The sequence below is a fragment of the Ursus arctos genome, unplaced genomic scaffold (genome assembly GCF_023065955.2).
Source record: "Ursus arctos isolate Adak ecotype North America unplaced genomic scaffold, UrsArc2.0 scaffold_34, whole genome shotgun sequence".
NCBI classification, from domain to species: Eukaryota; Metazoa; Chordata; class Mammalia; order Carnivora; family Ursidae; genus Ursus; species Ursus arctos.
Window position 1 is genome coordinate 22039253 of NW_026623030.1, and position 16080 is coordinate 22055332.

Here is a 16080-nt window from a genome sequence, read left to right on the forward strand (position 1 = left end):
CTACTTCCTGTAGGGGAGTGAAAGGAAACTGGACCGAGTGGAGGATAGCTTTAGGGCTGGGGGAGCTAGAAGGGAGTATAAAGATTGAAGCAATCATAGTATTCTGAGCAGTATTCAGATGAAGGTCTTCTGAATCCATGTGGTAATTGTAGAAATTAATCTAATCTCTCTATCTATAGTGGAGATAGAGGAGAATTTGAAGAGATTTGCAGAGAAGAACTGTCAGCAAGGATTGTATAATCCATAACCCTTAACTGTTCCTGATAGATGTCTTGAATGTAATCCTTATTGATGAATTTGCAATTTTTCCTCTTTTAGACTATTTCTATTATCCTTTGGGTGTCCAGTTACTGTGAGAGTGTCCTGCGACCATACAAATTAAATTTACAGAAAAAGAAAAAGAAGAAAAAAGAAACCAGCATCATCATGGTAATAACAGAGAAAATACAACCTGGCTGCATACTGCTTTTTCTTTTCACTGTTTTCCTGAATTACTATAAGAGACCTTACTGTCCTGTGTATATTCATTTTCTCTCCCCAGATTGTTTTTGTTTTTAAAATACACACTTTTAGAAAAGCCGAAAGACTAGCATGATGACACCCAAATATCCTTACCTAGATTTGCTTGTTAATTTACGCTTTACCCCATCTGCTTTATCTTTCTCTCTCATCCTATCATCTATCCCCCCTTGTTTGTTGAACTGTTTGAAAGGAAAGTGCAGACTTTGTGATACTTAACAGGAAGAACAGGGCAGTCTCCTACAAAACCACAATACTCAAGAAATTTTCACAGTCCAGACATTTATTATTGATACAATAATATTATAATGTCCATATTCATATATCCCCAGTTATCCCAGTTGTGTCCTTTATTATAGCCTTTTTCAAAATACTGGAACCCTATTAAGGATCTGACATAGCTCTTATTTCTCATATCTTTTTACCCTTCATTAATCTAAAATACTTCCATAGCCTTTTGTTTGTCCTTATTGTTGCAGAGAGTCTAGCTAGGTTTTGGGTAGAATGTCTTACAATCTGGATTTGGCTAATTGTTTCTTTGGGGTTAGGTTCAACATAAATGTTTTAGCAAATTAAATCAGGAGGCACTAAGGTTGTTCTGTCCCATTATTGGTGCTTTCAGATTTAATTATTTGGAAAAGGAAATGTCTGTGGATTTCTTCATTGTAAAGGTGCCTTTCCCCCCTTTGTTTATATATTCCCCCCTGTAATTATTAAGTCATCTGTAGGATGATGCTTTGAGACTGCGAATATCCTATTCCCTTATCAGCCTTTCACCTGCTGGTTTTAGCATCCACTGTTAAGTCTAACTTGCATGAATCATTTAGTACACTGATGGTTCCACAATGGTGATTTTTAAAAATTCTGTCCATCCTTTATCATTTTTTAGTTGGCATTTTTCTGTAAAATAGAGCTGTCTCAACCTCATTCATGTATATATTTGTGTGTATAGTGTTTAATACTATCTATTTGAGTATATTCTTTTTAAAATTTCCCTTCTAATCCATTATCATCATTCTGTTTTGCATGCTCAGATTTGACTAATGGGAGCAACTTTAGGCTGGTTCCTGTCCTTGAACATGTCTTCACCAGCTTTTGAGCCCTTGTTTTCTGAAACAGCAAAAATGCTCCATCCACTTTGTTCCCATTGAACTGAATTGAGATATTTTTCCAAGGAGCCCTGCCTTGTTCCTTTATGGGGAGTGGCATTTCAAAACCAAGATCTAGATGTTAAGTGTATTAATTGTTAATGGGGTTTCAATTTTATGTTAGTGGAAGGAGACAGGAAACTTAATTTACTTTACACATGCAAACACACAGAATAATTAATTCTTACTGATACCTCCAGTTTTAGTCCAGCATCACAGTGTTCTTCCTTCTTTTCCTTCCCTCATTTCAGTTTGTAGCCCCCCCCCCCCCCCCCCCGCCCGAGTTTGCACCCTGGTTCCTTACAGCACCAGTATATTTAGTTCACCTGTTTTACAAGAAATATTAAACAGTTTTGGAATTACATCATTATATCATTTGCATTACTAGTTTCAATAAACCACTATATAAAGTTCAAATTTTTTGCAGTTGTTCTTTGTCCTTAGAATATGTTCCAGTAATATAGACAGTTGAGATACTCTGTAAAAACACTGGAATTAAAAACTGGGATTATATTATTCATATGATATAAGTAAGATTCATTTATTTCTCTTTGTCTTCAATTTTGGAGTGTCCTTCCTTCCATCTTTATTGATTTAATTTTCGAATTTGTAAAACATTAACATAATATGTATCCTTTTCATAAGGAAAGTTATTTAGGATTCATTCTGTACAGGACATAACTGTTTTATTAATGTTTGAATTTATCCTGTCATTATAAGTGGGAGATTTTTTTTCACTGTAGCAACATATAGTGACCACTGTCATTTGAAATGTTGATGGCTTTAGTGGTAATATTGGCCTCCTGCATAATTCAGTAACAATTCAGGAAGTCTTTAGATTTGGCACTGTGCTTCGCTGGATGTTTCCATTCATTCAGAAACAAAGGGTAGTTACATTTGGATGAGGGGCTAAGTGAAGGAACCTTCTCTCTTTATTCAAGATAATTTAACAGATCATGAGTGTAAAGTTTGAAAGTATAGATAAAAGTTGCTCTGTTACTCTTTTCTAATGAAAGCCTATGTTCCTAGAACATGTCAAATAGCTTACTGGTATTTGGATTTGGGGGTGGTGGTGGTGGTGGTTTGTAGTTATTGCTTTTTTAATTTCTAAAAATCAGAACAGCTTTCCTATTTTTTTGATCATCATAGTAACCTAAAGGTGTGAATAAGTAAAGATCACTCATATTCCCAACAACCAGTGATCACCACTGCAAACCAACCAGAATTATGCTCTATATCTGCAACTTGTCTGTTTGCATTTTCATTTAACAGGGCACCTTGGACATCTCTTTTGGAGATACGTAGATGTATCTCATTTTTTTTTTCTTTTAAGATTTCTTTATTTGAGAGAGAGAGAATGAGAGAGAGTGCACGAGCTTGCTTTAACTGACTGGCCAGGTTTCTTGTGTTTGTCTGATTTTTAAATTGTGTCAAATGTTGCTGAGAATTCTTTGATATATTTTCTGTTCATATCTTTACCCAAGTTTCCTGTTGTAGTAATATTTTTTCTAATGATATATTTTAAGCTGTTGGGCTCTTAATAATGTTATTAATTCTGTATCCCATATGATGCAGTTTTTTTTTTTCAGTTTTTCATTTATCTTTTAACTTGAGTAATTTTTTTGGTCAACATAGTAACTAAAAAAAATTTTTTAAATGGTTCTTAGCTTGATGTAATGTTTAGAAAGGCCTTTTCAATTTATTACACAAGCCATTACCTAAATTTTCTTCTGGTGCTTTGGTGGATTTTTTAAACTTAGGTATTTACTGAATTTGGAATTTATTTTGGTACTTTTTATTTTATTTTTAAAAAAGATTTTATTTTGGGGGCACCTGGGTGGCTCAGTCAGTTAAGCTTTTGACTCTTGGTTTCAGCTCAAGTCATGATCTCCATGAGTTATTGGGCTCCATGCACAGTGGGGAGTCTGCTTGAGATTTTTCTCCCTCTTTTTATCTCCACTTATGTGCTTGCTCTCTTTCTCTCTCTCTCAAATAAATAAATGTTTGAAAAAATTTATTTTTAAGTCATCTGTACACCCAAGGTGAGGCTTGAACTCACAACCACAAGCCCCAAGATCAAGAGTTGCATGCTCTACTGACTTAGCCAGCCAGGTGCCCCTATTTTATATTTTCAGATGTCTAGCTAGTTATCTCAGTACCCTTCATCCACTGGAAACCAGTGTTTTGAGATGGCACCATTTAAGTTCCTTTATATTCTTTGGTTTATCTTGGGACTTGTTTCCTTTCACTTTTTATCAGTTCACTTATATACCCGTACTGTCTGGATTTCATGTAACTTTATAATATACTCTAATATATATGAGGGCAAGTTCCCCTTAACTGCTGTTTTTCAGAATTTTCATGACTGTTGTTACCCATTATTTTTTCTGTTGGAACTTAGAAAACTCTATTTCTGTTATTAACATTAGAGAAAATCTCAAAGACATATAGAGAAGAAATGATATTTTGGTTCTTATCATCTTTAGTGTTCCAGAAGATTCTCAGCCTGAAGTTGAGTAATGACCAACTAAGATATTTTCTATTGGTTTTTCCATCTGCAGTTCCCCAGAGTGAATAAACACCATTAAAAAAAAAAATGCTTGTCATTGTTGCTGAGTTAGGCATTATTTGGTGGCAATTAAATTTGAGAGACTGTCTTAATATCCAAAACTGGATCCATCCTGGTTACTATTAATAGCATTAAGTAATACTGTAGCATGAGGTTAATATAGCTTATGAGATGTAAGCAAAGGAAATATGTTTGATAATCTTCCATCTTTTTAAAAATCTTTTTTCCAGCCACCTGTCTTCACCAGTTTCCAAGACTATGTTACTGGGCTTCAGACTTTAATTTCCAACGTTGTGGATCATATTAAAGGGCTTGAAACACATCTAATTGCACTTAAACTTGAAGAACTTATTTTAGAAGATACTTCTCTCTCACTGGTAAGAGACTGTAGGTGATCAGCAATAAGTTATTTGTAGATACTCAAGTGTTCTTCTCTTGAATCACAAGGACAGGTTAGTTTCAACTCATCATTTGCTCCATGTAGGACTTGTGATTGGAAGGTGCCTGGCAGCAGTTTTTTGTTGTGTCATCAGTGGTGGTGGGTTCCCCTCTCCCTTCACTTCTCCCCACCCCATACCTCCTTTCTGTACATTTTCGGGGTTGTCCCTTTACTGTGAAAACTGATGATTAATTAATGAGAAGTACAATCAGAACTGTCCCTGTTGTGAGTACCAGAGGAAACCAGCCATTGAGATCCAGGGACAGTCTCCTTGAGGGAGAAGTTACCTGCTGCTGCGTTGGCTGGTTTCTTTGCCATCCCAGCAGTTATCACCTGGAAAAGAGATGCCGAACATCATAAATAATTATGTCAGTAATAATTAGGCTGGAGAGTAAGCCAGTGAAAAGGGGGAATGGAGCCAAGCATGGAATCAAAGGTACCACTCATCACACTTCTCCTGGTAATTACTTAGGCTAGTTTCTTAAAATTTTGTTAGCAAAAGCCTTGTGAAGTCTTGCCTTTAAGGTATGTATTCTTTAAAAAAATTAAGTAACTTCCAGTCTGAAATGATTGAGGGTTTAATGGTATCACGTGAGTTAACATTCACCAGCCTAATTGCTCTAGTGATGAAACTCCCGTCATGAGGGAGTGCTCCCTTGAGTAGTTCGTCTGACCTGAGCCTCCGCTAGTGAGGGAGCTCATCCCCTAATGAGAGCAGCCATCATTTCTAGCCCCAGACCTTTCCAGGGGGGAGGATGAAAGGAATCTCGCTTGGCACACCAGTTTAAAAAGATTGTAAGACCCTCTTTTGTAAAGCTTCAGCTCTTACAAGAGGCTTACTGTGGGAAGGGGCTCAGAGCCTTCAATAACATTTCCAAAGACTGGTTAAAGAAGGCAGAGGTGTTCAGAGGTGAAACCAGAAGTTTGGTTTTAGACAGTTAAGCTGTATATTCAGCTGCTTTCCTATGTACATTAGAATGAATATAGACTTCAGTGGTGAGTACGACTAATTGATGGATTAATTCTTTAGTATTTTTGTTTTATTTATTTAGTCTTCCTTTTTTCAAGCTTTACACTTTTAAAAAATAAAATAAGCACATAGTAAAAAAATGTGGCATAAATAAAGACTATATAGTGAAATGTCTTCTCCCCATTCTAACCCATTCCCTAGTTCCGTTTCCAAGAAGGAACCATTGTTGTTGGCAGTTTCTTGTGCAGTCTTCCTGAGTTTGATAACCCAGCTACAAGCATGTGATACCTGTTTCCTTCCCCACAACCTTTTACTTTTAAACACAAACGATAGCGTATTATACATTGGTTTTTTGGGGTTTTTTTTTTTGTACTAAGTGTGTGGATTACTTACTACATATGGGTACTGTACCTTATTCTTTGTAATTGCTCTATAGTGTTTCACTATTTCCTTACACACAAAATGTATGTTTAAGAGAGTTAAATAGCACCTCTCATTTCTCAGCCCCAGATAACCCCCAGTCTCATCATCCAGAACCATCCCCACCTCTTCCTCTTCTGTATTCATATAACACATTGTTATCTGCCACTAGCCTTTATGACTTCTGGACACTTGGGTGGCCAGTAAAAGCCTAGTAATTGAATCCTTGATAAATAGGTACATCCTAGCTAGGATTCTTGCCTCGCACTTGCACACTACTCTGAAAGAAGAGATACTTGATGGTCCATTTGGAACACTTTTACATGTAGAGAAATATGGTAATTAGTGGTAGATTTTGAACTATTTGATTTTTTAGTACAAACCCAAACTTGTTCTCTACTCCAAACTCTCAACCCTTTCCTGAATGCTGTAGAACAATAAAAACTCAAAATTATAGTATCTATTAAAAAAAAAATCTTAGGGACACCTAGGTGGCTGTCAGTTAAGCATCTGCCTTTGGCTTAGGTCATGCATGATCCCAGGGTCCTGGGATTGAGCCCCATGTTGGGCTCTCTGCTCAGCAGGGAGCCTGCTTCTCCCTCTCCCTCTGCCTGCTGCTCCCCCTACTTGTGCTCTCTCTCCTTCTGACAAATAAATAAAATCTTTAAAAAATCTTTAAGATCACAAACTTGAATGAATGTCACATTGCTTCATGTCACATGCTTCATTGGGCTTTGCTGAGTATCTTTGAGGTTGTTAATAAGTAAATATAAATTTATTGAGCATGCTCTTTTGGGTAAATGCTCATAAAACACAGTGATCAAAAGACCTGGTTGGAAATAGTATGGAGGTTCCTCAGAAAGTTGAAAATAAGAGCTACCCTACCACCCAGCAGTTGCACGACTAGGTATTTATCCAAAGGATACAAGCACGGTGATCTGAAGGGGCACCTGCACCCCATTGTTTATAATAGCAGTGTCCACAATAGCCAAAGTATGGAAAGAGCCCAGATGCCCATCAACAGGTGAATGGATAAGAAAGATGTGATATAGCTACACAGTGGAATACTACTCAGGCATCAAAAAAATGAAATCTTACCATTTGCAATGATGTGGATGGAACTAGAGGTATTATGCTAAGTGAAATAAGTCAATCAGAGAAAGGCAGTTACCATATGATCTCACTATGTGGAATTTAAGAAACAAAACAGAGGATCATAGGGGGAAGGGAGGGAAAAATAAGACGAAATCAGAGAGGGAGACAAACCATAACAGACTCTTAATGATAGGAAACAAACTGAGGGTTGCTGGGGTAGGGGGTGAGAAGGTGGGGTAAGTTGGGTGATGGACATTAAAGAAGGTATGTGATGTAATGATCACTGGGTATTATATGAGACTGATGAATCACTGAACTCTACCTCTGAAACTAATAATACACTATATGTTAATTTGAAAAAAAGACCCAGCTGTAGAGAGATGCATACAAATTAATTTGGGGATACGATAGAGGCACAAAAACTGAGCGAGTCAGAGTCTTACCGGAGAGGGGGCATTTAAGGATTAGTAAGTTTTCAGTAAGTAGACCGGAATGGGTAAAAGGAATCCAAAGCAGAAAGAGGCAGACAAAAGCATGGAGGCAGAAAGGTGAATTGTGTGGGGGCACTGTGAGTCATTTAGCAGAGCTAGAGCACATGATACGTGGGAAGGACTGTCCAGTACGGAGATGACAGGCACAGTAGCCCGCTGTTGCTGATTGTGTGGTTATTGTCAAAGGATCTGTGCTTTCTGATGTGAGGAATAAGATTTCTCATTTTGAGTATTCATTCTGAAGGTTATCTTTAACTTTACACTACTTTAGATTTTTCAAGACTTGACTCTGTCATTTTTTTTTTTAAGATTTTATTTATTTATTTATTAGAGACAGAGCATGAGCAGGGGGAGGTGGCAGAGAGGGAGGAGGAGAAGCAGACTTCCTGCTGAGCATAGAGGCCAACACGGGGCTCGATCTCACAGTCCTGAGATCATGACTTGAGCTGAAACAAAGAGTTGGATGCTCAACTGACTGAGCCACCCAGGTGCCCCTGTCCTCATCTTTTGACCTTGGGAAGTCACTTAACCTTTCTGGGCCTTAGTTTCTTTTTTCTGTAAAATGGAAATCATAATACCTCTTACAGGATTATAGTGAGGATTACACAAAACAATAATGGAGGGTGTATTGGAGGATGGGGTATTTTATTGCCTATTTTTATTGAAGTCGTAATACCTATAATAACTGAGCAGCACCAGCCACCAAATGTAGGATTCATACAGTGCTATTTGTCTTGGGTGAAAAAATTTTTTTCTTCTTCAATTCAATTTCCACTAGGTTTAGTTCTTTTTTCTTTTCTTCCTTTCTTTCTGAACTTGAAACACTATGCATAAGGTGTCTGGATTACCACCTCCAGTCCTAGTCCTTTTTCCTTTTCCATAGGGGTATCCACTGAAACTGGTTGTGTGCCAGGACCTTTTAATGTAACCTTTTGAATTACTCTGATAGCTGTTAGGTTTTTGAAAGTCAATGATACACTATTTTACACTGAAACTTGGCTTTTTTTTTTTTTCTTCACTTAACCTTATATTCAAGAGATTTGTTCAGGCTAATGCATATACATCAGTCTTATTCTTTTAAACAACTGTATGGTATTCAAAATATAAATGCATCATAGCCATTGGATATTTTAGATTGTTTATATACATTTACTACAGTCCTGAATGAAGTGTATTTTACATACCTTCTCTACTAATGCACATGTGTATTTCCAAGGTAGATGAGGTCTCAAGGTAATGTTGTTCGGCCATAACGTGTGCTTCCCTGGTTTCCTCAGGGCTTTGCAATACTGCCAACTTCATCTAACCCTAACCAGTTCTTGGCCAACCTCTTTTCTCTGTTTGAACATTCCATCCCTTTATTTTTTGTAGTCTCTACTACAGGTCAAGTGTGTAGCACGTATTCGAGGAGGTCTAGGAAAGTTTGGTTGTTTTTTTAGCTGTTTGGTCTCTGGAACCCATGGACTTTGTCAATATGGAAGGACACCTATCAATATTGTAACTAGAAAAGTTGGCAAAGGTAAATTGGATGCCTTTAAGAAGTGGCCCTGATAATGTCCAAATTAATAATTTCTACTTTTGTTTTCTGATGAAATAATCAGAAATCTTAATTTTTCTATTTTGTACAGCTCATAACAAAATAGTGATTTTATAACTAGACTACTTAGTAATTTTCTGGATGAACATTTCCTTTTTTTCTGGATGAACATTAATCAGAAATCTCAGTTTTTTATTTTTGTATAACTTAGAATACTGATGAAAGAATTGAAAGAATAATGATGCTAAAGCAATAGGGTGTCAGTGAAAAATCACATGGAAGAACACACATCTGTGATGAGCTTTAAGCCTTTGTATTATATGAAATTGAAAGTGACCCATTGTGTTCTGATGGAGCTCGAAGTGATACCAAAGGTAATGGTAGTTTTTACTTCCATGAGAAGAACTATAATCTGGGGGAATGCCTTCAGAGCAAGACCACTAATTCTTATCTCCTTTGTAGGAAGAGAGAAAATTTTCAAAGACTGTGCAAGGGAAGGTGCAGAGCAGTTATCTACACTCACTTCTGGAAATTGGAGAGCTGCTGAAAAAAAGACTGGAGACCACAAAGAAACTAAAAATTTAAGGAAGCGTGAACCACAGGCACCAGTGACTCTACGGCAGAAAATGACATCATCTTCCCAGGCAAAAGCTACATCTGGTTGACCATCATTTTAATCCAGAACTTCCTCATAAAATGCATGAAGGACTTTGATTGTGAATTAATTTTTTAGGTATTAAATGTATACAACTGATTAAATTATTGTACATAAACCAGAAGCAGGACCCTCATCTGGGTTTGACCACTTTTTATACATGTTCATATGCGTATGGCAGCCACAAGAGAACCCCACTTTTCTTCTTTCCTCCCATCACCAGAAACATCTGGTGCGTAGCGGGGGGGTCCTATAAAAGCAGCAATAGAGATTAAGCATAAAGCATTGACCTCAGAGCAGCTGAATGGTCCTACCATTATCGCAGTGGGTGTTTGGTCTGGTCCTTGAGCCCTAGGAAGCAGAAAGCAGAAGTAGAGGGGGACCATGACTGGGAGCAGGCTCTCTTTCCATATTAGTTTAGTTTTGAGGCTTCCTCAGCTGCTTGGCTCCCACAGAACCCAAAGCAGGTACCCAAAGGGCCTCAGGTGGAATTTGGCATAAGCACCTGTCACTGAAGAGCGCCACTTGGATGACCACGGGCACTCAGTGTTTAGCTTAATAGTCCAATAGCCAAGAAATCCCCATCCTAGCTCCTGTGAGTTAAATCACAGATAGGCTTGTGTTAACTTACACCATATGGAGGGAAAAGCAGTGCAGGCCACTTAAGAGCCTGTTGAGGACTAGCTTATTGTCTTTCATCCATCTTTGGGGAAGATGGGAATCACTATTTTAAAGAAGAGAGGTGTACATAATTTATGCAGGCAAGTCTAATACCAATGTCATTGGTTTTGTGAGATATATATATGTATATGCTTTTACATATATATTTTTCAAGCATATATATATATGTGTGTGTGTGTGTGTGTGCTTGAAAATAAAGATTTAATACTTTAGTGTTTTTTAAATGGGGGGTTTGGGGAGGAAGGAAGGAAGGAAGGAATGTATATTATGGACTTAACCTAGGTTTTAAGTTTTAGGCTGGCCAAAAAAATGTTATCTATTGGGTTTGACGTTCAGTCTCCTTTCTTCAAACTTGAGAATTACACCAGGATGGTGTTTACATTGTTCACCTGGAGCTGCCCAAGACTGTGGCTTCAGAGGTTGGTCTGACAGAAAAGATAAACATTGCTCTTGAAAATGTTATATAGTTTATATTGCTTTGATAACTTTTTGTGTTTGAATCTGTGCTTCTGTTTTTGGTCTTTGTTACTCAAATACCATTAAAGTTAGTAATTCTGTAAGAGCAAAGATACGAGTTTGATGAGGAAATTCAAGCATCTGATCGAGGGTTGATTGGTCTTAAAGACCTTACAGGTCCTTTCCTACTCACTTCTCCAGTGAAATGTGATATTTTTTTTTCCTTTTAAAAGCAAACAAAAGAGCTTGGAAAATCTCTGTATGCAAAACAATTGCATTTTGTCCCCACATCGTGACTTTCTTAGATTCACAGTTTGATAGGGTGATTAATAACTGCTTAAACTTCCAAGGAAATTTTTAAGAAAATTACTACATTATCTGTTCAAAATAAGACTTGCTGGAAATCGTAGTCCATCAAGTAATTTCAAGAAAGTTACTTTTTTGATGTAAGTTGGTATCCACAGCCGTCATACCCCATCCCAAAAGGAAGAACTGCCTTGAACAAGATGAATTGAAAATTCTAATTGGTTCCAAATCTAATTTAATGACAACATATCATAATTTTGTAAAACTATTGCCTATTTAGATGGAACTTGGTGTGTGTATGAGGGTGGGGGTATGTGTGTATGGCATGTGTTCTTGAAATGATGTTTCTCTGAATATCCAAAAATACTGTACATAGAAATAGAAATGGGGTATGAAACAAGTCTTCAGCTGACCATGGTCAGTCTAGCATATGTGTGCTCAGTGAGCTGGCTTTGGTCCTCAGGGACAGTGCTTGACTCCAGTGGTCTACCTAATAGTCTTTTGCCTAGGGGCACCTGGGACCTCTCCTGGTTTTAGTGACAAATAATGTTACGTCGAGGTTATGCTTCCTTTGTTACTTGCTGACTTTCCTACTAAATGTAGCATTTCAATTAGATCCAGCCTCTTACATTTTGGGATAATTGTAAAAAGAATGAAATTATGCAGAAATGGCCAATATCTTTTATTGATATCTGTTCTTTTGGAAACTGTTATGCACTATAAATTGTGTACAGTTTAAAAAATATATATATATATATATTCTTACATGAGTAAAAAGCACCCTTCAGCAATTGTATGTCATTGGTATTTGAAGAGAATTCCCAAATAACCCATTGCTGCTGCTGCTGTTTTTGGTTTGTGTGGGTTTTTTTTTGTTGTTGTTGTGTTTGTGTGGTAAATTGATATTTAAAAAAAAAAAAGAAAAAACACGACTACTGTTTACAGACTGAAAAATTACTGCTTTTTATACTACTGAGATCCTAAGTTAAGACTCTCCAAAGCAAACATTTGGTTTAAATCATTTATCTGATGTGGATAAAGCATAGAGAAATTTTTAGTGTTCTTCACATAATGGAAAATGTACAAATGCCTAGCTGTGTTGCCCATCAATTTTGTATATTTTCATAATTTAAATTGTTCAAAATTGCATTATATTTTGCAATCACTATGTTCAACCTGGACTTGTCTTTCATTTAAACTTTTAATATAAAAAGGGGTTTCAATGTATCTATGGCCTTGTTATTGAAACTCTTCCTACTTATTTGATGTCATTTATTAATATGGGAAGTATATATTCTCCCTTCTTCAGAACTAAGTGAAGCATACATAGCCAATTAAACTAGATAGGTTAATTTACATAAACACTTCCATTTTAAGTTGGCATTTCTGCCTGGGTCATTTCTCTTTGGATTCCTAGAAGCCACAACCTTTTAAATGACATAATTCATCTCAATTTTGTACTGTTATATTCCTTGGCAAAATTGTAGTATTTGTGAATTTAAAATTTTTATTCCAAGGCCACTAGTCTTTTTGTTTAAAAGTAGTACCTCGCAGGCTAGCATTCATGAATTCAACATATATGTACTGGACACTTCTTTACGGCTCTGCTGATACAGTGGTAAACAGGAGCACACATCCTAGTTAGTGGCCCAGATGGGGGAGGAGGTAAGAAAAATAAACATTAGTTTGTAAGTCCTGTTTTAGGTAAATCGGGGTGCGTGATAACCTGGGCCCACGAGTAGTGCCATCTGACCTGATTGATGAAGAGTCAGCAACTAAGAAAGGAACCCAACTGCAGAGGCCCTGGGCATGTTCCAATGACTGACAAATAGGGCTCAGGTGGCTGGACTTAAAGGAGTGGAAAGGGGGAAAGAAACGGGGTAGAAAGTACAATGGCGGGTGTGTGTGTGTGTCAGAGCAATCAGGACTTTATAGATAGGGGATGGAATGAGCTTTCTAAATGCAGTGGGAAGTTACTGGAGGATTTCAGGCAGACTGATGATATATTTAATCCAAGAGTACTCGGGCCCACAGGCTGAGATCAAAAGTTGATTTGCACACACTGACAGTACAGTGGAAAGAGGAGCTCCTAGTTTTCCTTTCTGTCCTATAAAATGCTCTTGTCTGGGCCCTGAGAAGAGTCTGTCTTTGCCTGCTACTCTATCCCAGCATCCTTTTTCCCTGTTACAAAAGGTGAGTACTTGGATATAACTCAATATACGTCACCATCATTTTTTTTTTTAAAGATTAGAGCGTGTGCATATATGCGCACAGGGGAGAAACGGAGGGAGAGAGAACCCCAAGCCAATTCTGTCCTGAGTGCGAGCCTGATGTGGGGCTTGATCTTACGACCCCAAGATCACAACCTGCGCCAAAACCAGGAGTCCGCAGCTCAACTGCCATTTTTCATCTTCCCCAAAAGGTGGGCTCAGGCTTATACTTTTTCTTCCATTTTCAGATGCTGTCACTGCCTTGATGCAGACATGTATTTCATAGTAACAAGTGGAAGGTAAGCAACCGTGAGCCAAATGCTTATAAAAATTATTTGTGGGGTACTTACAGCAGTTTATACATGGAAGCACAGAGCTCTTTTGCAACATCCACCTTCCGTGTATCCCAGGAAAAGTGGGTCCCTGACAATGTACCATTTCACGTAAGAGAAAAGTTACTGCAGGTAAGGCTATCACCTAAGACTACCTAGTGGGGTAAGGGTTAGGGAAGATTCAAACTCGAGCATTGATGAAGTAACTTGAAATCTAGACCATCCCCAACCTACCATCTCACATTCTTAGTAGTCTTGATGGCTACATTCAAATTCGCAGATTCTGTCTTGGTTATTTATTGAATAATCAACCTTTCCTGAATGAATTCTGATGCCAACTTTTTTGGTGGCACCAATTGCCAAGGATTATTTGAGGTAATTTACAAGCTCCTCAGAATGACATTCTTTATGTTGGATTCAGGGTCTCATATCCTTCAAGGTTATCCATGAATTCCCTAGAAATTGTCTACATTTGTTTGATTCTGGGAAGCCAGTCCATAGCCTTCCTTGTAGTCTGATTAGCAGCACCTGAGCCACAGTATTATTTAATTAGAGGAAGAAGGGAAGGAATACATTTGACCTAAGTGTCACGGAAGAGTGAAGATTTAATTTTATGTGGCATATCCAAATCACTTCAGACTCTAGAGTTCAGAGGGCCCATCTTTAATGAAAAATATTTGATATAAAGAGCCTCTGATAGGATAACCTAGCCCTACCCAATGGCTTGTCAAGTCAATACCCTAGGCTTATAAATACTAGTGCTCAGTCTAGACTCATCCGATGAAGTACCCATGGATGTGCCGCCACCTTTCCTTTCACAACTGACAGGATTACATTCAGGGACTGTGGATGCATGTAGTTTTAGAGTTCTTTCCCTACTTGGCGTTTGTCTTACTGTATTTCCCATTACGAGAGTGAATGCTTAGTTCTTTGGAAGTGAACCTGTTTCATACAGAGGAGAAAAAACTAGAACAGCTAAAGCAAGTTTCTCATTGAGAAGCATCCAGAAAGATCTTCCAAAATTTTCAATTAGAATGAAATAATGAGTAGGGGAAAGATACACAGTTATATCCTTTTCTCAAATGTTGAGAGTACCTATGCTGCTTACTGGCAGGTGTTTAGGTCTGATCTTTTTTTTTTTTTTTTTTAAGATTTTATTTATTCATTTGAGGAGGAGGGAGGGGCAGAGGGAGAGAGAATCTCAAAGCAGACTCCATGCTGAGCATGGAGCCCGACATGGGGCTTCATCCCATGACCCTGAGATTGTGACCTGAGCCGAAATGAGTCAGATGCTCAACCCACTGAGCCACCCTAGGTGCCCCTGAACATCTTTTACTTAGTTGGTTTGAATTGTGAGCCTAAGCTACCACAATTGTTTTTGTTCCATCCAATTCAACGCATGGATTTTCCTGCATTTTTTGGTTTCCAGTGACCTTAAATACCAATCTAGCTGACATGGAGGAACACAGGTTAAGGTTTTATTTGCTAACTCCGCTCAACTCAGATTTCTTTGTGTGGCTGTAATAATAAATATTTCAGGAGCTGCACCTTGGTATTTCCAAGTAGTTAAATATGGAACTGGAGACGTTATCATGAACCTTACCATCACAGGTAACTGCTCATCACTCCTGAAAACATTTGAGTCAGGACAATGGTCTCCCACTCTGCTTCTTTAATGTTGGTACTTACTGAGTAACTGACAGTGACAAAGTAGCTTAGATGGAAAACAATCCCTTTTTTAAAAAAACTTTCAAATTAGACTGAATTGTATCATTTAGCTATCTAAATCCACCTCAAAAAAAAAACACACCCATCTGATTTTATCAGTAAAACTAAGAATTTGCTCCATTTTTCACGGAATATGGAAAATGATTACACTGAGCTTCCTTAATGTTGCCAGTCCATGGGGCACCTGGGTGGCTCAGTCGGTTAGGTGTCTGCCTTCAGCTCTGGTCGTGGTCCCGGGATCCTGGGATCGAGCCCCGCATCAGGCTCCCTGCTCGGTGGGGAGCCTGCTTCTCCCTCTCACTCTCTGCCTGTTGCTCCCCCTGCTTGTGCTGTCAAATAAATAAATAAAAAGTTGCCATTCCAGTTTAAGGACCAGAAAAAGGACAATGCATTTTACCACCCACAATCAGTTCACAGGAGTTTGAACACCGGTGGAAAGTAGTAAAGGTAGGGCTTGAGCTGGGACCAGTTTCTACAGTGTTACAAGGACAGTCAATTACCCTGGTAGAGTGGAGTCCATACCA

General features: G+C 38.0%; 1 protein-coding gene across 1 annotated transcript in view; it reads left to right on the forward strand.

Annotated features, from left to right (window-relative positions):
- Positions 1-12513, forward strand: part of NAA25 (N-alpha-acetyltransferase 25, NatB auxiliary subunit) — a 69970-nt gene extending 57457 nt beyond the window's left edge. Inside the window, exons 22-24 of the mRNA XM_026514903.4 lie at positions 319-429; positions 4467-4613; positions 9651-12513. Coding sequence (XP_026370688.1) covers positions 319-429; positions 4467-4613; positions 9651-9773 — 381 coding nt within the window. The 3' untranslated portion in view covers positions 9774-12513. The remainder of the gene's footprint in view (positions 1-318; positions 430-4466; positions 4614-9650) is intronic.
- Positions 12514-16080: the final 3567 nt, after the last annotated feature.